A 23,417-nucleotide genomic window follows, 5' to 3' on the forward strand; every position below is an offset into this window, starting at 1 on the left:
TTATGGTAATTACCATAATGAAAGGATTCCAGGGGAAGATGCATTTAGGCAGGGTTGTTGAGCATCGGATAAATGAAAGACGGTAATGGCTGAATTAAACTAGCACCAATAAAATGCTAAGCATCCTGGAACTGGGTGTTTTAAAGTACTTCCTTCAACTATTTAAGCCTAACTGGCCTTTGAGACGGCCACAAAAATATGGGTCACCGTGCTACTCGCAGGCCATTAAATTGGCAGGCATGGGAAAAACAAGCTTCTCCGTGGAGTTTTGCGGCTACATAATTCTCTTTCAAAGATATAATTTCTACTTCCTCCGCGGACTGTTTTCAATTGGAATCTAAAGAACCGTTTTTTGCATCTGTTTTGCAAAATCTGATCTCAAAAGGAGAATTTAAAGGTTGTTGTCATTTTATTTCCGATTCTGGAATGAAATCTGTTTCTGTGTGATTCTTATTTGTAAAGGTTGCATTCTTTTAATCACGAATTTTAAATTATGTCTCCTTTTGAAAAAGATGTTTCAGCCCTGAAATGTACCAGAAAAGTTATTAAAATAAATACAGTATTGTTTCTTAGCTTTTCACCGAAAAATATTTTAATGATTCAATTAGCAATCAGTTTCAGTCAGTTTGCAGTTTCTCCAAAGAAACAAAAATAGGTTTTGAATAGTTTTAATGGTGACCTACAAAAACCTTGTGAGGGATGGTTTTCATTCATTCTTTGCCACAAAATCTTAAATTAATGTGAACTAATTTGCCCAAGGAAATAAATATTTCTCTAAACTCAGGTAGGATACATAATGCACAGTCCACTAAAGGAATAAAGTGGCTTGCTTCATTTTTAAAAATGTGGAAGGGCAAAGCAGAGACTAATAAACATATAAAAAGCATACTCACTTTAATGCTATCTAGGCTAAATAAACTAGGACTATGGTTAATTTTGCCCATTGCCAATGCACGAAGAAAGTCACTATTAAAGAATTTTATAAGCAGCACTTACACATTCTTCTGAGCATAACTGGGTTTGGCAAAATAAGAATCAGTGAGCATTGCCACCTGATTCTCAGATTGAGAAGGTGACGGCTATTATTTTATTAAAACTCTTTTACTCCACTTTTTAACTCAGTGGGCTATAGAATATTAATCTAAAGGTGAACACTACAGTAATATTAGATGCAATTCATTGGTTGTCAATCATAAAGCCCTTTGAGACTTAGGATCTGGTTACTTATAAGACCAACTTCCTACTCTTTCTGTCTGACTTATCTTATCTGAAAGGGTTTCTGCATTCTGAGCCCCCTCCGTGAATGCTGTCATTCACGGAGTAAGTAACACTAGCTGCCTGCAATTAGTGCAGGTTCGCATCCCACCAGGCTCAAGGTTGACTCAGCCTTCCATCCTTCCGAGGTAGGTAAAATGAGGACCCAGATTGTTGGGGGCAATTAAGCTGACTTTGTAATAATGCCGCTTGGGGTGTGTGTGTGTGAAAGCCCTAATAAGCAGGCATATGCATAGAATGAAGGCTACTGCTAAGCTTGTAAGCTGCCCTGAGTCTTCGGAGAAGGGTGGGATATAAATGGAATTAAAATTTAAAAAAAATAAATCTTGAAGAAGAATGGAATGGAATGGAACAGAACGCAATAGAATAGAAGAACAGAGCTGGAAGGGACCTTGGAGGTCTTCTAGTCCAACACCCTGCTGAAACAGGAGACTTTATACTATTTCAGACAAGTGGTTGTCCAATCTTTTCTTAAAACCTCCAGTGATGAAGCATTACAACTTCTGAAGGCAAGCCATTCCACTGATTGATTAATGGTCTGTGGGATCGGCCTTGGGAGGAGGAAGAGCAACAATGGTGCGATAAGAGACCTCTTAGCCCACAGAAGGAATGGAGGTGTGGAAAGCATCTCAGACCCTTCTCTAGTTCCCTGGAAAGTGAAGGCAATGGAGCAGAGATGTGTTTTGAGACTTGCAAGATTGATGCCAGCCCTTCCAGACAAGAAATCAACATCCTAAGTAATGACATACCTTTATTATGAGGCTATAACAACATAATCTCTTGAGGTGCTTTCCACACACCTCATTTCTTCTGTGAGCTTAGGAGACAGGCTTTATCTTAAGCTGTGTGTACCCTATAAAACAATATCCTCCCAAAATGATGAAATGGTGTGTGCAAATGACCTTGGCAGACAAGGGGAGGAGCCACAGTTAGGGGAATGGTTGGATAAGATATGAGGTAGCTTAGCCCACAGAAGGAATGTGGGTGTACAAACAACCCAGAAGGGGCCCTTCCCATTTTCTTTAGGAGGAAAGGTACTTTCAGACTTGCAAGATTCCTGTTTACAATAAACTGGAATTAGTTCATCAGGGCGTGCTTCCTGTCTGGATCACATCACAAGGTATATGTGACCCATACATTAATGGTTCTTTCATAAAGCTATAAAAATATGGTTCTAAAGCAAGATAATCTGCTCCCTGATAGCTTATTCTGATTGCTCGGAATTGTCCTTCTGTAGTGCATGATATGCATTTTTGTCTTTTGCTGTTTCTATTACCTGTTTTCTGATCTAACCATAATATGTAAGGTGCCTAGAGTTACACCCCTGATGGAGGGAGCTGGCTGGCTGGCTAGCTGATAGCTGAAAGGATAGATCTATAGCAAACAGCTGGATAAGCAAATGATTATCAAACACTCAGAAAGAAATCCACAGAGGGAGGGGGGAGAAGGAGGGGGAGAGAGAGAGAGAGAAAGAGAGAGAGAAGGAGAGGGAGCTAACTACAGTTGCAAGAAAAAGTATGTGAACCCTTTGGGATTATGTGGTTTTTTGCATGAATTGGCCATAAAATGCGCTCTAAACGTCATGTAAGTCACAACAATAGAAAAACACAGTCTGCTTAATATAATACTACACAAACATTAGCTGTTGTCATGTTTTAATTGAAGATAAGATAGAAACATTCACAGTGCAGGGTGGAAAGAGTATGTGAACCTTTGGACTTAATAACTGGTTGACCCTCCTTTGGCAGCAATAACCTCAACCAAACGTTTCCTGTAGTTGCAGATCAGACCTGCACAACGATCTGGAGTAATTTTGGACCACTCCTCTGCACAAAACTGTTTCAGTGTAGCAATATTCTTGGGATGTCTGGTGTAAATCACTCTCTTAAGGTCATGCCACAGCATTCCAATCGGGTTGAGGTCAGGACTCTGACTGGGCCACTCCAGAAGGCGTATTCTGTTCTGTTGAAGCCATTGTTTTGTTGAATTACTTGTATGCTTTGGGTCGTTGTCCTGTTGCATCACCCATCCTCTGCGGAGCTTCAGTTGGCGGACAGATGGTCGTACGTTTTCCTGCAAAATGTCCTGATAAACTCTGGAATTCATTTTCCCATCAATGACAACAATCTGTCCAGGCCCTGAGGCAGCAAAGCAGCCCCAAACCATGATGCTCCCTCCGCCATGTTTTACAGTGAGCATGAGGTTTTGATGTTGGTGTGCTGTGCCTTTTTTCTCCACACATAGTGTTGTGTGTTTTTCCCAAACAACTGAATTTTGGTTTCATCTGTCCACAGTATATTTTGCCAGTAGTGCTGTGGAACATCCAGGTGCTCTTTTGCAAACTTCAAACGTGGAGTGGCCCAGTCAGAGTCCTGACCTCAACCCGATTGAAATGCTGTGGCATGACCTTAAGAGAGCGATTCACACCAGACATCCCAAGAATATTGCTACACTGAAACAGTTTTGTGCAGAGGAGTGGTCCAAAATTACTCCAGATCGTTGTGCAGGTCTGATCTGCAACTACAGGAAACGTTTGGTTGAGGTTATTGCTGTCAAAGGAGGGTCAACCAGTTATTAAGTCCAAAGGTTCACATACTTTTTCCACCCTGCACTGTGAATGTTTCCATCTTATCTTAAATTAAAACATGACAACAGCTAATGTTTGTGTAGTATTATTTTAAGCAGACTGTGTTTTTCTATTGTTGTGACTTACATGACGTTTAGAGCACATTTTATGGCCAATTCATGCAAAAAACCACATAATCCCAAAGGGTTCACATACTTTTTCTTGCAACTGTACTTCACAAATAGACAAATAATTTGGCAGAATACCTGAGAACCTAATGGGATGGATGGTTTTAAAAGGACACAGGTTGACTTAATATTTTGCCACACAGCATTTTTCATTTATCTGAGCTGATCTATGAATATGCCCAATTTCAACCAAATCTAGTAACATCGCCATAAATGCCAGCATGTAAAAGAAATGGTAGCAATTTAATAATAATAATAATAATGATGATGATGATGATGGAAGGGACCTTTGAGGTCATCTAGTCCAACCCCCTGCTCAGACAGGAAACCCTACACCGTTTCAGACAAATAGCTGTCCAACTAAGAAGATGGCACGCCTGACTGAAGTAGAAGACAGAGGATAAAGAAGTCAGCCGAAAAATCCTGAGAAAATTAAGGAATCTCTGCAACTTTCCCAACCATCTTCCAATAATCAAGTCAATGGGGAAAGCCAGATTCACTTACTACGACTCACTTCATAATGGCAGTGATTTGCTTAACAACCACAGCAGAAAGGTCATAAAATGGAGCCCAACTCAGAGATGATCAAGGAACTCACTGCTATGAAAGCTGAATGAGCTGGATATAGATATGCTTAGTCCTAACAGAAGATGATTTGTCCACTTTTGGGACAGAAAGCAAGGTGTTTTCTGTCATGAACTTGGGGGACAGACCGTCCCGTTCTAGGAATGGGTTCAAGAAATGACAAGAGAGTTGAACCAACAACTCTGGTATTTTCCATCGCAAGAATTATGCTACAAATGTCTTAGGGAATGGCCTTAAAGGATTACAAGAAGGATTACACTGCACTAAAGCAAGGATCAGACAAGTACAGTTTGAGCCTGTTCCAAGAAAGTAATTTGGCAAAATGCCTCAGAAAGGCCCCTCTCCAACTCTCATGAAGAGAAAGGGAGGGAGGAGGGAAGCCCATTCAGACTTGCAAGATTCTATCGCTAGAACTGTTCCAATAAAAGTAGTTCTAGACTTACATGGCATTGGTTTATTTAGTTACTAAATTTATATTCCGCCCATCTCATTGCTACAGTCAGTGCTTTTTTTGTAAAAGAAAAAGGTGCCGGAACTCACACATGTCATACAACCCTCCTTGCCTATCCTATAAGGTTCCATCCAAAAAAGGTGCCGGAACTCCGTTATGAGCGTTCTATGAGAAAAAAAGCCCTGGCTACAGTGATTCTAGTTTGCAGAATGATACAAAACTTTAAAAGATAATGCAAAAGACTTAACATTGGAAAGATTAAATAGTAGGCTTCTTACTCTGGTTTACCTTATAGGGCTCACATATATACCACAAGCTAGAAGCATGTCTGAGTCACACTTGTGATATCCTTGAAGAATGGCAGATAAGTAACTTGCAATAGATTAGGAGACTTTATAATATTACAAATCTTTCCCAGGATCTGCTTGGGTGTTTTCTTTCTTCATTTTGTTTTCCACACTCTCTGGCCATAAGCTATTAATTACAAGAAATGACATATTCCATACTGTATATCAATAATTAATATAATGCAAATAACCCAATTAGGAATGGTGGTGGTGGTGGGGGGTTTGTTAGCGTAATTTTAAATGCAGACTTTACTCAGCGTAAAATGCATCAGCATCCAACCCTTTGCTGATACTAGTTTTGCTTGTGATTCTTACCTCTTTTTGGTCAAGTTGTAATGAGGATTTTATCAAGTCCCTCAATGCAGTGAGCTGCTTCTTTTCCTCATCTTGTGTCTGTTTTATCTAGAGCGAAAAAATCCACAACTTGTTACTCATGTACATTCCTTTATTATTTGGATCAACATCAATCTACTTAAGCGTCTGTCTTTGTGGCTGTGCATAATATTAGATTTTTATCCCGCCTTTATTAGTATATAAGTAACCCAAGGCAGCAAGCATACTTTAACACTATTTCCTCCTATTTCCCCCCCCCCCATAACAACACTTTGAGGAGAATTGGGCTAAGTGTGTGTGACTGGCCCAAGGACACCGAGCTGGCTGGGTGACACCAGAAGACTAGAACGCACAGTCTCCTGGTGATTAACTCAAAGTTGCTTAGAGTTTGTGGTACAATTAGTTCACATGGTGTAATAAGATGGAGGGTTTGTTCTCACTGTGAGTTGGGGGGTGGGAGCACGAAGGGAGGCTCAGCTAATCTCAATGTATACATGGTTGTACTTTGACAATAAAGGTTCATTCATTCATTAGGGGTCCCCAACCCCCGGTCCATGGACTGGTACCAGTCCGCAGGTTGTCAGAAACTGGGCCACACAAACAATTGAAGCCCCATCTGAGGATGCAGGCAGCACACGAAAACATACCCCTCTTCATGGAACCGGTCCCTGGTACCCAAAGGATTGGGGGGCCTCTGACCTAGATGTTTTTCCTGCTTAAAGTGGGACTGAACTTCGTAGATTCCTGTTGATTGGCCAGAGGTCACCCAGCTGGCTTTCATGCCTAAGGCAGGACTAAAATTCAAGAGTCTCCTGGTCACTGGCCAGAAGTCACCCAGCTGACTTTCATGCCTAAGGCAGAACTGGAACTCATCGTCTCCTAGTCCCTAGCCCAATGCCTTATACTTTAATTATCTGTATGTATGTGTAGAAGGTCGGCAGTTTGGCGGGTCGAATCCCGAGTGCCGTGTAACAGAGTGAGCGCCTGTTACTCATCCCAGCTTCTGCCAACCTAGCAGTTCGAAAGCACGTGAAAAAATGCAAGTAGAAAAATAGGGACCACTACGGTGGGAAGGTAACAGCGTTCCATGCGCCTTTGGCATCTAGTCATGCCGACCACAACCACAGAGACGTCCTCGGACAAACGCTGGCTCTTCGGCTTTGAAACGGGAGATGAGCACCGGCCCCTAGTTGGAAATGACTAGCACGCAAGTGTGGGGGAACTTTTACCTTTACCTTTATGTGTAGTGGAGATGAAATATTTGCTTTTTTCCTCTCTTCGTTATTTTTTTATTATCTGAAAACTATAATCTACTCACTCCAGAAAGGAAGTATTGAGAATGCAGATTTTCTTTATTCTTTTTTTACCAATGTATATATTCAAAACAAGCTAAATAGAGGAAGTACATTCAGTCTCTTGTAAAACAACCACAGTCACTTTCAAGAAATTACTGATCCCATGGTTTGACCACAAAGTCAGGCATTCCTCACGCTACAAAACACCATTTTACCACACAAATCCTTTTTACACTAACTGCCAGCACAGGAGACTTTTGGAACAGTGGGGCTGGTTGAGTATTAACCTAGGTACATAAGAGGTACGTTATAGAAATATAGTTGAATTTAAAAAAGAAAATTGCTGGAACAGATTCCCACGTAATGTTGAAGTCGTTGTGATATCCACATGGGTGCAGGGCAATGGGTTTCAAAAAAGGTATAGGTTAGAGCAGTGTTTCTCGACCTTGGCAACTAAATGGCATGGGTCCGGATTATTTACGGGAGTACCTTTTGCCGGCGTTAACTTCCCATCGTCCTGTGCGCTCCCACAGAGAGGGCCTCCTCAGGGTGCCGTCGGTCAGGGAATGTCGACTGGCGGCCCCCAGGGGGAGAGCATTCTCTGTGGGCGCGCCTGCCCTCTGGAATCAGCTCCCTGTTGAGCTCCGGATGGCTCCCGACCTTCGCTCTTTCCGCCGCGACCTGAAGACTTGGCTATTCGAACTTGCCGGCCTGGACTGAGGGACTGGGATTTTTAGATTTAAAATTTAAAATTTTACATTTTAGAATGTGTTTTATTGTTTAGGGCTACCTGGTTTAATTTATTTTAATTTTTGTATATTATGTGTTGTATATAGTGTTTTAATTGCCCTGTACACCGCCCCGAGTCCTTCGGGAGAGGGGCGGTATATAAATCCAAATAATAAATAAATAATAATAAGATGTGTGGACTTCAACTCCCAGAATTCCCCAGCCAGCATTAGCTGGCTAGGGAATTCTGGGAGTTGAAGTCCACATATCTTAAAGTTGCCAAGGTTAAGAAAGATTGGCTTAAATAGCTCCTCAAAAGTTCCTAAAATTATAATAAGGTTATTTATTTCTATAATGTACCATGACAGAGCCAATCTACCAGAGGGCTATTCAAATGTGTAGACAGCCAAATACTTTTATTTTATTTCTCTGAGTCTTCTTTTGGTCATTCCAAAAGAATGCAAATGACCAGCTGTCAGCAAGGAATATAAATCCTTCCATTCCCCACCATCCAGTCAGAGCTGAAGAAGCTTCTTGGATGAGAAGCGAAACGTCTTCAAAGAAAAACAGGGAATATCCAGTTGCCTCCTCAAAAAAGCACCTTCGGGACAACCATGACCTGGATGACTGAGAATCTCCATAGACGTTTCATTCTCAGCAATCTAAGCAAACTAGTCCAGTTAGTTTAAGAAGTCTGAAAGTTGGCAAGGCCAGCTAGTCCTTTCGTGAAAGTGATTTTGTGAATCTCACCTCACTTTTTATTCTTGGATAAGTGTACCCCGCCGTAGGTAATTATCAAAAAAGGCCCTATCTTGTGAATGACTTACGTTATATAAATCAGCAGCTAGCTTTTCAATATACTGTTTGAGTTTATCAGCTGTCTTCAAGCCGTCTTGAAAGAAACTATAATGAAAATAAAATGTTATTTATCAGCAATATTGGAATCGGGTTTTAAATTTCACAGGTTCCCCTCCCCCAATATTTAGGTTTGCCCCATTCCTCACATCCCCATGTCAACAGGGGAACCAGAGATATGTACCAGTGGAACAGCTTACCCCCAGATATCGTGGGTGCTCCATCACTGGAAATTTTTAAGAAGACTATCACCTGTCTGAGATGGTATAGGTTCTTTTGCTTGAGCAGGGGCTGGACTAGAAGACCTCCATGGTCCCTTCCAGCTCTATTCTATTCTATTCTATTCCATTCCATTCCATTCCATTCCATTCCATTCTATTCTATTCTATTCTATTCTATTCTATTCTATTCTATTCTATTCTATTCTATTCCATTCTATTCCATTCTTATTCTGTAATTCTATTCTATTCTATTCTTATTCTGTAATTCTATTCTATTCTATTCTATTCTATTCTATTCTATTCTATTCTATTCCATTCTATTCCATTCTTATTCTGTAATTCTATTCTATTCTATTCTTATTCTGTAATTCTATTCTATTCTATTCTATTCCATTCTTATTCTGTTATTCTATTCTATTCTATTCTATTCTATTCTATTCTATTCTATTCTATTCTATTCTATTCTATTCTATTCTATTCTATTCTATTCCATTCCATTCCATTCCATTCCATTTCTGAGATGAATATACTCATTCTCTCTCTGGGGTTTCTAGATTCTTACAAAATTTCATTTTTAATATCGATTTTATTTTTTTTATGATTATGTGTGTGTTGTTTTTTTTATTCTGACTGTTATAAACTGCCCAGAGTCATTTTATATGAGATGGGTCCCCATATAAATTTGATTAAGGTAATCCTCGACTTATAACCATTCCTTTAGTGACGGTTCAAAGTTACAATGGCACTGGGAAAAGTGACTTATGACCCATTTTCCTACTTACGATGATTGCAGTATCCCCATGGTCACGTGATCAAAAATTAGGCACTTGGCAACTGGCATGTATTTATGACGGTTGCACTTGTCCCGAGCTCATGTGATCACCTTTTGCGACCTTCTGACAAGCAAAGTCAATGGGGAAGCCAGATTCACTTAATGTCTGCATGATTCACTTAACAAGCACAGGCCAAGCAATAGTAAATTTCCTTCAATGTGAATTATATCTTACATTCAAAGCAGCTTTTTTCTTCTCTTTCCAGATTATAGCAAGTCACCTCCTGAATCGTTTTTCAAACCAGTTTGTGCGACAGTGAAAGGATAATCAAACCAAACATTCTATGCCGAAAACAATAGGAATGAAATATCTGTGACTTCATCTGAGGTTTTGAACAAAGGCCATTCAAATTTTGTTTTTCTTGAAATGGAGAAATTTCAATAAAAGCAGGTGAGGTCATCCCCGGGGAGAAAAAAAAAAACCTTCTAAATTTTAAATAACCCATTGCAGATGAATATCTGAAAAAGTATACTCACTTGCATTGTGCATGATAATACTTAATAAGATTCTGCAAAAGATCTACGCCCTTTTTTGTCTTGATTTCATTAACCTTAATGAGATACTGTGGAGAGAAAAAAATAAATAAAAGCTCAGTAGATAATTATACATTTGGGCTTAGCTGCATTCAAATGCAGGTTCTATTTGAAATCTATTTTAACAAATTTAGCAATTATCTCACAAGTTGTTTACAGCTAGCATCTAAAGGCACGCTGCTAATGTGTGATTAAAATTGTGTTCTATGTAGAAGAGCAAAACATAGCAAGGATATTTTATATTAAACCAATACTGTGATGAATAGTGCTTTCTAAGTTGTCTAACGCTATTGTTATGTCTTCTTTCCTAATACAATTAGCATCCTTTTTAAACATCATTTAGCTTGGTCTAAATTTGCATTAAGTGCTTTAAAGTAGTAAGCCTGTTCTACAGTACGCCACTGCACTAAATACATTTAGATGCATGAAAAGCTGCAAACCTCAGGTTTGTATGTTCCTCAATATGCTACAACTCCATACGCAAAGTCCAAGTTCATCATAAATGCTGCTTACGAATTATGCTAGCATCACATTCATTTTTAACGTTTTGATTATCTGTAAACACCTAGAATCGCTTTGGATTATGGCAGAGATAACTGACACAAATAACCATGGAGCCTTGGTGGCACAGTGGTTAGAAAGCAGTATTGCAGGCTAACTCTGCCTATAGACAGGAGTTTGATCCTGACTAGCTCAAGGTTGACTCAGCCTTCCGTCTTTCCGAAGTCAGTAAAATATGGATCCAGACAGTTGGGGGAAATATGCTGACTCTGTAAACCGCTTAGAGATGTCTGTATGAAATGTATGTAGGCAATCAACCAAGTTTATACAGCACCAAGAACACAGGTTTCAAGTTGTGTTATACATTGTGGCCAGGATAAATAGATTTATAGAATGTTTAATCATGAGGTGTCCTTGGCGCCCTCTGAGCTTGCTTGTTTTCTTGCAGATGTTTCATTACCCAATGCTAGCACTGATCATATTACCTAGTTTGGGTAATGAAACGTCTGCAAGAAAACAAGCAAGCTCAGAGGGCACCAAGGACCCCTCATGTCAACTCTGACCTACAAATGTTCTCCTTTATTAATGTTTAATCATTTAAATTTTAAAACGTGACCTACTTCACACATCTGGAGTTGAAACAGCCTTCTCTCTTTCTCCATTTCTTCTGCTATCTCAGCTCCAGTAATCTCTGTTCGTATCATCCCATGTTGTTTGGCGTGTTCCCTTTTTTCCTTTTCAATTTTCGTGCTGTCAAATTGCAAAACAAGACCCACCCAAAAGCATTTAGGAAACCTGTCAAATGTTGTCAATCCCAAGAAACCACCCACTGAGTATCTAGGATATAGAAACGACATTTCTCATGTTTTGCATTTTATCAGACATTGTCAAACAATAAATCCAAAACTAAAATAGCTCTCCACCTTAAAAGCAAGCTGTTAAGTGCTAAAAACCAAGAAGAGGACTCTATTTTAGAAATCCAACATGAGCATGTCAAGAACGATTCGAGTTATATACCACCTTGGCATTGGCATTGGAGGTTTTTCCATCTTACGCTTCATTTTAAGGAAATTAACTTTGGAAGCAATCCTGTTCCAAAAAAGAACTGCAATATGTTTTGAATCCTTATTTACTTATTACTTTTAAAAACTGCAACGTGATTCAGGTCTGGGGTTCCCCCACCCGTGGGCAACAAACAAACAGTAGGATGCACTGCTACAAATTCCTAAGTGGGGCTGAGTTATACATTTATTTTTGACACGATGAACCATGAAGTGATAAGACATGTGAAATGAGTTCAAGTACAGGTAGTCCTCAACTTACAAGAGTTTAGTTAGTGACCGTTGAAAATTACAACATCACTGGAAAAAGTGACTCGTGACCATTTTTCACACTGACGACCGCGGCAGCTTCCCCAGGGTCATGTGATCAAAATTCAGTTGCTTGGCAACTGACCCCTATTTATGATGGTTGAAATGTCCCGGGATCATGTGATCCGCTTTCTGAGAAGCAAGGTCAATGGGTAAACCAGATTCATTAACAACTGTGTTACTAACTTAACAGTTGAAATCCTTTACTCAAGCGTTGCTTGAGCAGGGTCCGCAAGATTGTCTGGGACACTACGCATCCTCTTCACGACCTGTTTTCCCTGTTACTGTTGTGATTCAGGGTCAGCCTGTGGGTTCGGCAGTTGGGTCGGATGACTCAGATGAGGGGGAGGAGGGGGGTGTTGAAGAACTTGCTGATGATGGCTTTGAGGCTCCGCAGAGCCCCCAGCCAGGCCCCTCCCACCTGGTGGAGACCCAGCTGTGTGAGCCTGACAGGTGGATGAAGATGACCCACAGCTGGCCCTGTTCAAGGACGCCCGACGCAGGAGGCAGTCAAGTAGGAGTAAACAGAGGAAGGCAATGGGGCTTCTCGGAAGGAGGGAGAGAGAGGCCACGCCCTGAACTCTTTATAAAGGACTTGTGTGGGGAGGGCTGGTTTGCTGAAAGCAACCGCTCAGATAGTGTTTCAAAGCTCCGGTATCTTGGTTCGTGTCTTGTTTGTTTTTGTAATAAATTTGGCAGAGGTATTCCAGCCTCTTGCCGTCTGTAAAGGGGTTGCCTTTTCTGCAAGGCCGGTAGCAGGCTGGTACAGAACAGTTACCTTCTAGGAGGAGGGGGCTCTGTTTTATTTTATTTTATTTTATTTTATATATTCAATTTCATTTTCCCATTTCTTCCACAAACGTCAACAAATATAGCGCCATACATAAATACATACACGTAGGTTTGGGTGCTGCTCGTCCATTTCCCGTTTCACTGTATCCACCCTCCTTCTCTCTCTTCCCTCTTCTCTACTTTCTTTCTCCCTTTCTCCTTTCTTTCCTACTTCCCTCTTCTTCCTCTCCTCTCCTCTTTCCCTCACCACTCCCCTCCCGTTTCTCCCCACTTCTCCTCCTCTTTCCCTCCAACCTTCCTACTTCCTCCTACAGGAGGGGGCTCTGTGGTATCCGAAGCAGAGCATCCAGATTCAGTCACAGTATTGTTCCATACTGTATTAACCTTGTGAACTCTCAAGCTTCCTCCTTCTATTATGTATTCAAAATGGAGTGTGTGTATATATGTATATGTGGGTGTATGTATGGGTGGAGATATAGATATAAGGGATGCGGTGGCTCAGTGGGTTAGGACGCTGAGCTTGTCGATCAGAAGGTTGGCAGTTTGGCGGGTCGAATCCCAAGTGCCGCGTAGCAGAGTGAGCGCCTGTTACTCGTCCCAGCTTCTGCCAACCTAGCAGTTCGAAAGCACGTAAAAATGCAAGTAGAAAAATAGGGACCACTGCGGTGGGAAGGTAACAGCGTTCCGTGCGCCTTTGGCGTCTAGTCATGCCGGCCATATGACCACGGAGACGTCCTCGGACAAGCGCTGGCTCTTCGGCTTTGAAACGGAGATGAGCACCGGCCCCTAGAGTCGGAAACGACTAACACGCATGTGCGGGGGAACCTTTACCTTTACCTTTATGCATCCTACTTGTTTTGGCAATGAGCCAATCAGAGCACAGTAGGGTTCAGGTATTGATGTCGTTTATTGAAGCTGAGAGGAGGACATTTGTCAGTGTGTTGTGTGATCGCTATCAAGTGGGTTGGGTTTTTTTGTGTGTGTGTTCTTTCATTTAGTGAGCTTGTAAAACGTAATAAAATTAAAGTAATGGTGCAAAGAGTTGACTGGTTGCCCAGAAAGCGATGTAAAATAGTATTATTAAGTGAACAAGGCTACAGTTATAAAGAAATTAGAAGAAAAAATTGTGGAAACTTAACCAAAGCTAGCATTTCTACTATACACTTTTCCCAAAAGCTTTCCAAATTTTGGGCCACTACTGTAGCATATGTATATGTGTGTTATGTATGTGTATGGGTAGATATATGCTTTCTTTTGAGAATAGGCAACAGATTTCATTTTTAATGTGTTCAATGTAAAAAAAAATAACAATAAAGGTTATCTTATCTTAACAACTGTGGCAAAACTCATTAAATGTCTCACTTAGCAACATAAAGTTCGGGCTCAATTGTGGTTGTAAGTTGAGGACTACCTGTATAGAAAGACAGGAGGTTATTTTATTTTATTTTTCACATTTCCGTCCTGCCCATCCCGCTCAAAGAGGGACTCTGGGCTGTGTACAATAAACGTCTTGACTTTAAGCACAACTGGTTGTTCAGCAAAGTTAACCATACTTACAATTTGGTCTCATAATCCTTCCAGGCTTTATCAAAAGGTTTTTTGAGATCCTTAGGGAAGAGAAAATTAACTTGAAATAAGTTTATGGCAGTGCTATCTTTATATGTGTACACTTAAGGTATCGTTCCACGCTTATACAATGACTTAAAAGCTTTAAGTATTTCCCCCCCACCCTGAATCTTAAGAGCTCGTATATCTCAAGTTTATTTTTTTTAAAAAAGGATTGATGGGAAAGATAAGCATGCAGTTGCAAGCAGAGGTTGTCAGTTGTTCATGCAAACGTGATACTATCCCCACTACATTGATAGGTAAAGGTAAAGGTTCCCCCGCACATGCGTGCTAGTCGTTTCCGACTCTAGGGGCCGGTGCTCATCTCCGTTTCAAATCCGAAGAGACAGCGCTTGTCCGAGGACGTCTCCGTGGTCATGTGGCCGGCATGACTAGACGCCAAAGGCGCACGGAACGCTGTTACCTTCCCACCGTAGTGGTCCCTATTTTTCTACTTGCATTTTTACGTGCTTTCGAACTGCTAGGTTGGCAGAAGCTGGGACGAGTAACAGGCACTCACTCTGTTACGCGGCACTCGGGATTCGACCCGCCAAACTGCCAACCTTCTGATCGACAAGCTCAGCGTCCTAACCCACTGAGCCACCGCGTCCCTGTTACATTGATAGGTAACAGCAAAACCAGAGAAGCCACCACCCTATTATTAAAGCCCATATTAAATGTCAAGGCTTACCCCTTTAATTCCTTTCAAATCTCCTTTCAACAGGGAATCCAAGGTGAAGATAACATTATGGCTCAACCCTTGCAGCTAGGAAGAAAAAGCAATATTATTCAGTATTTTAAAAACAGTGAATTTAAAATGGACTACTAGTGGCCCTCAACTCACAACCATTCATTTAGTGACTGTTCAAAGTCAAAACAGCACTGGGAAAAAATTGACTAGTGACCATTTTTCAGACTTACGACTCTTGCAGCATCATGTGATCAAAATTCAGACACTTGGCAACCGACTCTTATTTATGACGGTTGCAGTGTCCTGAGTGATCCCCTTTTGTGACATTCTGACAATCAAAGTCGATGGGGAGGCTAGATTTACTTAACAACCTTGTTACTAACGTAACAACTGCAGCGATTCATTTATTAACCACAAGAAAGGTCGTAAAATAGGCCAAAACCTACCGAACAACTGTCTTCCTTAGCACCAGAAATTTTGAGCTCAATTATTTATTTTATTTATTTATTTTAATTCCATTTATATCCCGCCCTTCTCCGAAGACTCAGGGCGGCTTACAAGCTTAGCAGTCGTCAGTCAAGGTCTAGTCTACGAGTACCGAATCAACCTCATTTTTTTGTCTTGTTTCTAGGAGGCATTTGCACTCCAGAGCCGAAATTTAACTTATTCATGCATATTGGCAGTAGACCAAACTTTGCACAGCACAGGTTTTATCCTAGTTAACAAAGCTAACACCAAGAAGAAAAGGATTTCAAGGAGGTGTTTTTAGATAAAAGAGTAAACCGTTTCAAGCACTGCGGAACAATATTCAGCCAACACAGTTTAACCACCGCTGAAGATCATCCATGGGCTTTCCAAAGATTTTACTTCTTTAAAGCAGCTGGGAGCCTTTTGAACTTCACAGCTTTTTTCTTTGTTTGTTTTTTGGAAGGGGGAAGAAGTTCTCCGTTTCGTTTTTCATTTAGTTTTCAAAACTAAAACAGAACTGGGGAGGCTACCTTGAAGAACAGGCAAACTGTTCTTCTGTTGAGAAACTTATTTATTTATTTAAGAGGGTTTATACGGCCGCCCACTCACTCTCCGTGACTCTGGGGGCTTGCAAAAATAAAAACCCAATAGGCAAACAGTAAGAACAATAATCCCCACCCCTGGCAACAACCATCAATCAGATAAGCCATTTGATGAGGCTTCGTCCCACTCTAGGCTCCCGAGGATTATTATTTTTTTTTGCCTTTTATAAAGAAAGGAAAAAAGTAAAATAATTTGAACGTTGAGATTTGAGTCAAATTGTGAAGCCTTTTCAAGGCGCTAGGGCAAGCCAATGCATTTGGAGATACAAGGGGGAAAAAAACAGGACCAGTAGGGTCCCATAAAAAAGGAAAGAAATGAAGGCAAAGTCCGTGGGCAAGCTTGTAGGATTTAGTTCAGCGTTTTTTCCACTTGGGTAACTTGGAGATGTGTGAACTTCAACTCCCAGAATTCCCCAGCCAGCATGCTGAGAGTTGAGGTCTGTAAATCTTCAAGTTTCCCAGGGCCGGAAAAACACTGGGGTAAGAAGTTTACATGTATGAAATCTGATCCCTGAAAATCAGCTTCAAACGTTCCTGCATCTCTCAACCGTCTGCAGATTTGTCGTTCGTTTTATTAAAAACTATTAATCCAAAAGATCACAAGATGTTGAAGCCAATGCATGATGAGCAAAACCAAAAAGCTCATACAATCCTTGGTTGTATAAACCGAGGCATGGAATCAAAATCGTGTGAAGTACGGTATTAGAGCTGCTTTATAAAACCTTAGTAACCCCACACCGGAATACTACAATCCAGTTTTGGTTACCACATTAGAAAAAATAAGTTGAGGCTTTGGAAAAAGTACAAAGAAGAGCAACTAAGATGATTAAAGGCCTGGAGACTAAAACATAGGAAGAACGGTTGCAGGATTTGGGTATGGCTATGTTGTGTAGTGAGTTCTTTACTGGCAATAAGCGAGACGAGAGGTTGCAAACAGGAGCATTGCTTTATTGAGGCAAACAGGAACAGAACTGAAACAGAGGCTTCTGCGCAGCTACTTATACGGTTGGCCACTAGGCGGCGGCCAATAGGTTTAAAGGAACCCATTTCCACCCCAAATCATCCAATGATCTTCTTGGAGACAACAAGTCTGGCTTAGTCAGTGACCGTTACACAGACATACCAATTGAGCAACCTTAAGCAGCATTCAAACAGACACGTGAAATAGTTCAAGTAAAATACCAATACATTACAGGCTAGTCTAGAGAAAAGAAGGACTAGGGGTGACATGGTAGCAATACCCCAGGATTTGAGGGGCTGCCACAAAGAAGGGAGTCAACTTATTTTCCAAAGCACCAGAAGGCAAGATAAGAAACAGTGGATGAAAAGTAATCAAGGAGAGAAGCATCCTAGAACAGGGGTGTCAAACTGTTGGCCCGCGGGCTGGAGCGTCACGGAGAAACCGCGCCTATCCCATTTTCGGCAATGGGAAAAAGTTCCGATATGTCGCGCGACGTCACGTGACATTGCGAGTTTGACATGCCTGTCAATTAAGGAGAAACTTCCTAACAGTGAGAACAATTAACCAGGGGACTGGCTCACCTTCAGAGGTTGTGGGTGCTTCATCATTGGAGGTTTTTAAGAAGAGACTGGACAGCCACTTGTCTGGAATGTATAGAGTATCCTGCTTGTGAAGGGGGTTGGACTAGAAGACCTCCAAGGTCCCTTCCAGCTCTATTTGGAATCAAACCATAACTTTGTTTGTCAGAAGCTGACTGTGAAAGTCGCAAAGGGCAATCACTGTAACTCTTGTAAACACCTACCAGTTGCCAAGCGCCCAAATTTTGATCACATTTGTAACTTTGAACATTCACTAAAGAAATAGTTGAGGACTACCTGTATTGCTCTGGGGTACCAGAGAGGAACCAATGGAAGAGCAGAAACGTTGATACTAAATACGGAAGCTCAAGATTTATACATTCATATTACATGAACTCAAAGCTGCTATGTACTGACTAGCTAAGGTTCATGCAAGATGCTGTCATTTTGACGTGAAGAGCCCTGAGGAAGTATTCTTTATCTGATAGCCATGGATGTCCCAGGCTCCTGCTGCTTTCTTCAAAACAGCAAAAGCCTACCTCTTCTGGATGTATGTGCAACATCAAAACACTCATAAAAAATGGGTGTCACCCCTCCCAGGTAATCCAGACAGGAAACACAACTAAATGAAATTAATTCTACTTTACCGTAAGGCTACGTTAAAAGAAATCTTGCAAGTCTGAAAGGTACAAGCTTCCTGCTGCCGTCTTTAATTGCATGACACATTAGGAAAGGACTGTCCTTGATTTCTTTCTCTGAGTGTTAAGCTACTCTGGGCTCCTGCCTGCCTTATCTGATTGTTTCCTAGGCAATATCTCTTCCCCTTGTCATCCAGATATTCCATTAGAAATGAGTGGCGCTTGTGTTACAGGGTGCAATGCTGCTTTTGCCAGATTGACCCTCTTTGGAAGTTGTTGCTGATGGATTTGACAGAATAACTGAGGTTATTTTCCAAAAACAACTTTGGAGAGACTCAACAATAGCTTCAACTAGGAAGCTGTGACATCCTAGACCAGGGGTAGGCAACCTTGGCTCTTTTATGACTTGTGGACTTCAACTCCCAGAATTCCTGAGCCAGCATGGCTCAGCTTGGAAACCTCTCCATTTCCCCTCAGCATGGCTGGCTCAGGAATTCTGGGAGTCCATGAGTCATAAAAGAGCCAACGTTCCCTACCCCTGTCTTAGACTAAGCCAAATTCAAAACTGCTAGAGCCTTCCTGGAAGCTTTTCATTTAGAAAAAAACAGCCATCTACAGACCCATAGAGATAAACTACATTTACCCAGCATTTGAAAGAGGCAATAAGAAAGCTAAGAAAGAACTAAAAAGATCAGAACACATCTTCTTCTGTAACCAATACCTAGATATGCAGGGATTAACATCAGACAACCAGTCAAGGAGAAAACAACCCTAATCAAGCAACTAACAAAAAAAAGGCATACCCCCCCACCAACATTTGTAGACCAAGCTACTGTATATTAACAGGTAGCAAACCCCACACTCAATAGCACTGATGATGTTACCCTGGTGAGTAATGAAGTATCTGCAAGGTCAGAGAGCACCAAGGACCCCACAGAAGCAACTGCTTAGAATTTCCCTTGCATCAGGCTCTACAAACTTGGCCCACTTTCAGATTTGTGGACTTCAACTCCCAGAATTCTTCATGCTGGCTGGGGAATTCTGGGAGCTGAAGTCCACAAGTCTTAAAGCTGCCATGTTTGGTGACCCCCACTTTATACCAATGGAACAAATGCAAATGTAGCATTTAGAATATAACAAATACTACATATTTGCTTCACATGGTATTAGAGAAGGAAGAATTTCTATTACTTATAGAAATTAGGCTATAAGTACCAGTCCCACCTGAAACACAAAGTCAACTGGGTGAATTTGGGCCACTTATTCTTTCTAAGCCCTAGGAAGAAGAAAGGGGGACACCACTTCCTAAAAATAATGGTATGAAAACTGCAATAAACTTGTCCAGGAAATCTCCAATGTCTACTTTGACCTGAAAGAACACCCAAAATTAAATACAATTCATTTACAGGAACAGGATTTCCACTGTATGCTTCCATACTGAATCTTAGTCACCTCTTAAAATTACTTCCCATTTTGTGGCAGCCACAGGTCGCCAGCACATCCAACACACTAACTTTCCAAACTAGAATTACAAGGGAGAATTAAAGAAGAGAACGTGAAAGAAGGGAAGAGAAAGAGAAGGAGGGCAAATTATGATCACATGTTGGATGAGATATTACATTCATTCTATTGTTTGTATGGTGCAGTGGTTAGAATATAGCAGACGTGTCAAACTCGTGACGTCACGCAACGTATCGGATCCTTTTTTGCCTTTGCCGGCAATGGAGTGGGCGCGGCTTCCAGATGATGCGTCCGGCCCATGGGCCATCAGTTTGATACCCCTGGAATACAGTATTGCAGGATGAGTCTGCCCGCAGCCTGGAGTTCGATCCTGACCTACTCAAGGTTGACTCAGCCTTCCATCCTTCCGAGGTGGGTAAAATGAGGACCCAGATCGTTAGGGATAATATTCTGACTCTGTAAACCGCTTAGACAGGGTTGTAAAGCACTGTGAAGTGGTATATAAGTCTAATTGTTATTGTATCCCTCAAAATAAGCTTAATTGAATGGCATGTATTTGTACCTTGTAGTAATAATTCCTATACATTTAGACAATAAAAACAATATTTTATAGCTTTACAGTTTTGTGTTCTGAGGAATGGAAAAGTTATTATTTTAATACTGAACAGATTTATTAAATGTACTGAACAGGAGGAGATTGAAGGAGAAAAAAAATACACATTCACTTAAAATTATTTCAACAGCATTTCAACCGTTTCTCCAGAAATATCCAGTACAAAAAAGCAGACAAGAAAATTAGTTTTAAAATCCAGATTTAGGGCAAATGCTATTACAAATGATTGTGTAGACTGAATAGCTTCAGTCATTCACACAGCTGGACCAAGTGCTTAAAAACATTGCGTTAGTACTCAATAAATGTAACATTTTTTCCATAGCTGCATAGAGCTGGATTTACACTATAATGCTCCCTCCAGAAATGTAAAGGGTTCAGTTGTTTATTACAATCAATGCTTATGTAACAATATAACCTACATTTTATATAACTTATATAACAGTCCTTATATAATAATAATTGTAAATATATTGAAGGACAAAAGGAATAGAAGCATCTTACCAGATTTTTAAGCAGTGTTGACAATTCCTTAGTTAGCATGGAAAATTTTACAAAAGCAGTGCCCAGGTCTGGATTATCTCTACTTAAGAAATTACTTCCAAATTTATCTAGCACTTGTGCATAGCTTTCTTCATTTTGGACGTGTTCTAAAAGAGAAAAATGTTTAGTTAATTCCACTCTGCGAGAAGACAAAATAACAGCAGAAAGAAGTAAAATAAATATTTTTTTTCTAGAAGAACAATGCTAAAATTGGTCATTTCTTCATTTCAAAGATATTAAAGTTATGTTATTTCATTTAGTTATTTTCAGTTGGACGGCATCAGCAAGTATTAACAAGAGACTCTTAACTATTAACAAGAGCCCTCTCTCAACAGGGGTGGAGGGATGTGACATCATCAATCTCCAGTCTACAACCAACAGTCCTTTCAGCAATTCCAAGAAGGCTCCACACCCATTTGCACTACTCAGGTGACCTTGAAGACAGATAAGTCTCCAGGGACTTCAAAAACTCTCTAAAAGAATGCAAATGACCAGCTGACTGCAAGGAATATAAATCCTTCCATTCATCCAGTCAGAGCTGAAGAAGTTTCTTGAATGGGAAGTGAAGTTTCTTCAACGTCTTCCAACAAAGATGTCTTCATCGAATCCTAAAGATTTGCTATTTTGTTCATGTTAATAACGAAGAAATGCTCCAAAAGAGTTTCTCCTGCAAATTACATAACCTAGTTGCACGCAGCTGGCTTCAACTTGCAAGTTATATACTCCATATGGAGATGGCAATGAAATGGATTCTTCCCCGATGTGAAATGACCAAGAGGATGCCCTTGAAATACATGGCAAAGAACGTTTGTAGAGGTCTTAAAGACCTTAAACATCACATGAGAAGATACCGAAGTATTAGCCCTAAACCAAAGATACATGGTTTGGGAGGCCCTAATGCTAATAATGCTAATTTCAGGACCAATATTGGACTTTTAGGGAGAAATAATCCTAACAATGTTTTGCTCTCTTACAAAGAGTTGAAGCTGAGACTATAAAAAAAGAATTTGACGAATGACCTGGAAATAAAAATTCAGCAGCAACATCACATCATCATTCCAGGAACGTCTTGTGGTAGTACATAAAGGTAGTCCTCAAATTCTAACGGTTCATTCAGTGACCACTGGAAGTTACAACGCCACTGGAAAAAAAGGGACTTATGACTGCTTTTCACACTTACGACCGTTGCAAAAATCCTCATCGTCATGTCATGAAAATTTGAACTGATTCATATTTATGATGGTTGCAGTGACCTGGGGTCATGTGATCCCCCTTTTATGACCTTCTGACAAGCAAAGACAATGGGGAAACCAGATTCACTTAACAACCGTGTTACTAAGTTAACAACTGCAGTGATTCACTTAACAACAGTGGTAAGAAAAGTCAGAAAACAGAGCAAAACTCACTTAACAAATGTCTGGCTTAGCAACAGAAATTTTGGGCTCCGTGGTGGTCATATGTCAAGGACTACCTGCGCCTGAATATGCATACACTAAAGACCGCTCCCTGGTTCAATTGTCAGGACATGCTTAAATAGCATATTAGTTAAAGAATCACCATGCTTTAATAGCATGTTAATTAAAGAGAGAAAGAAAAACAGCAATGGCCAGTGATGAAACTGGAAAAACAAGCAAAAAGAAAAGAATGTTTCCTAGAACAAAGCAGAAGTTTTCCTCCCTGAATCAGAAACAAATTATTCACTTAAGAGTTTTGATCTCCTTGACTGTGGTTGAGTAACAAAGGACATGGCATAAATAAAGGCTATGAATCACAGCAAACAAACTAAAGGTTAATTAAAACTCTTCTGTTCTGTGACTGTCCAACAAAAGCTGCACTAGGCAAGATGCTTAATATAGTTAATATAAGTATGGAATATATTAATAATGCTAAATAAGTGCATCACGGCCATAAGATGCTGGGGGGGGGAAGGGACCCAAAGAAGAAATATTTTATTGCCCCAACTGCAGAAATTCCTATGGCAATATATTTTGTCATAGAAAGATATAATATCCAATCTGCTTAAAAAAGGACCAAGAAAGGCTGCACAGAATATAAATTCTTACATTTCAGAAACTGCAGAAAGAATTCAAAGACAAAATTTAATCAATCTCACAATTCGATATTAAGCCTGAATTACAAATTAATTGTCTGTTTATTTAACCAACATACATGCTGCCCATTTGCCAGAAAACAACTGTGAAAGGCAAGTATACAAGTAGTCCTTGACTTACGACTGGCTGCAAAGTCACTTACAATGTAATATCAAAGTTACAATTGCTACACCTACCCCTGTGGTCACACTTTGGGGCAACTGGTCCACTTGTATGACCATTTGCAGTCTCCTGAAGTCACAAGACTGTGATTTTGGATGTTTTTCATGGGTTTC

General features: G+C 40.5%; 1 protein-coding gene across 3 annotated transcripts in view; it reads right to left on the reverse strand.

The window, feature by feature from the left end:
- The window catches only part of ASAP1 (ArfGAP with SH3 domain, ankyrin repeat and PH domain 1), a 106,614-nt gene that overhangs the window by 52,335 nt on the left and 30,862 nt on the right, over window positions 1-23,417 (reverse strand). For all 3 annotated transcript variants that reach the window (XM_083360051.1, XM_083360050.1, XM_083360049.1), the window contains exons 4-10: window positions 20,993-21,138; window positions 15,171-15,245; window positions 14,432-14,481; window positions 11,333-11,462; window positions 10,155-10,240; window positions 8,597-8,672; window positions 5,728-5,814 (exon numbers count right to left, since the gene is read on the reverse strand). In XM_083360051.1, the coding sequence (XP_083216177.1) occupies window positions 5,728-5,814; window positions 8,597-8,672; window positions 10,155-10,240; window positions 11,333-11,462; window positions 14,432-14,481; window positions 15,171-15,245; window positions 20,993-21,138 (650 nt within the window). The remainder of the gene's footprint in view (window positions 1-5,727; window positions 5,815-8,596; window positions 8,673-10,154; window positions 10,241-11,332; window positions 11,463-14,431; window positions 14,482-15,170; window positions 15,246-20,992; window positions 21,139-23,417) is intronic.

Source organism: Vipera ursinii (genome assembly GCF_947247035.1).
Source record: "Vipera ursinii genome assembly, chromosome: 3".
NCBI classification, from domain to species: Eukaryota; Metazoa; Chordata; class Lepidosauria; order Squamata; family Viperidae; genus Vipera; species Vipera ursinii.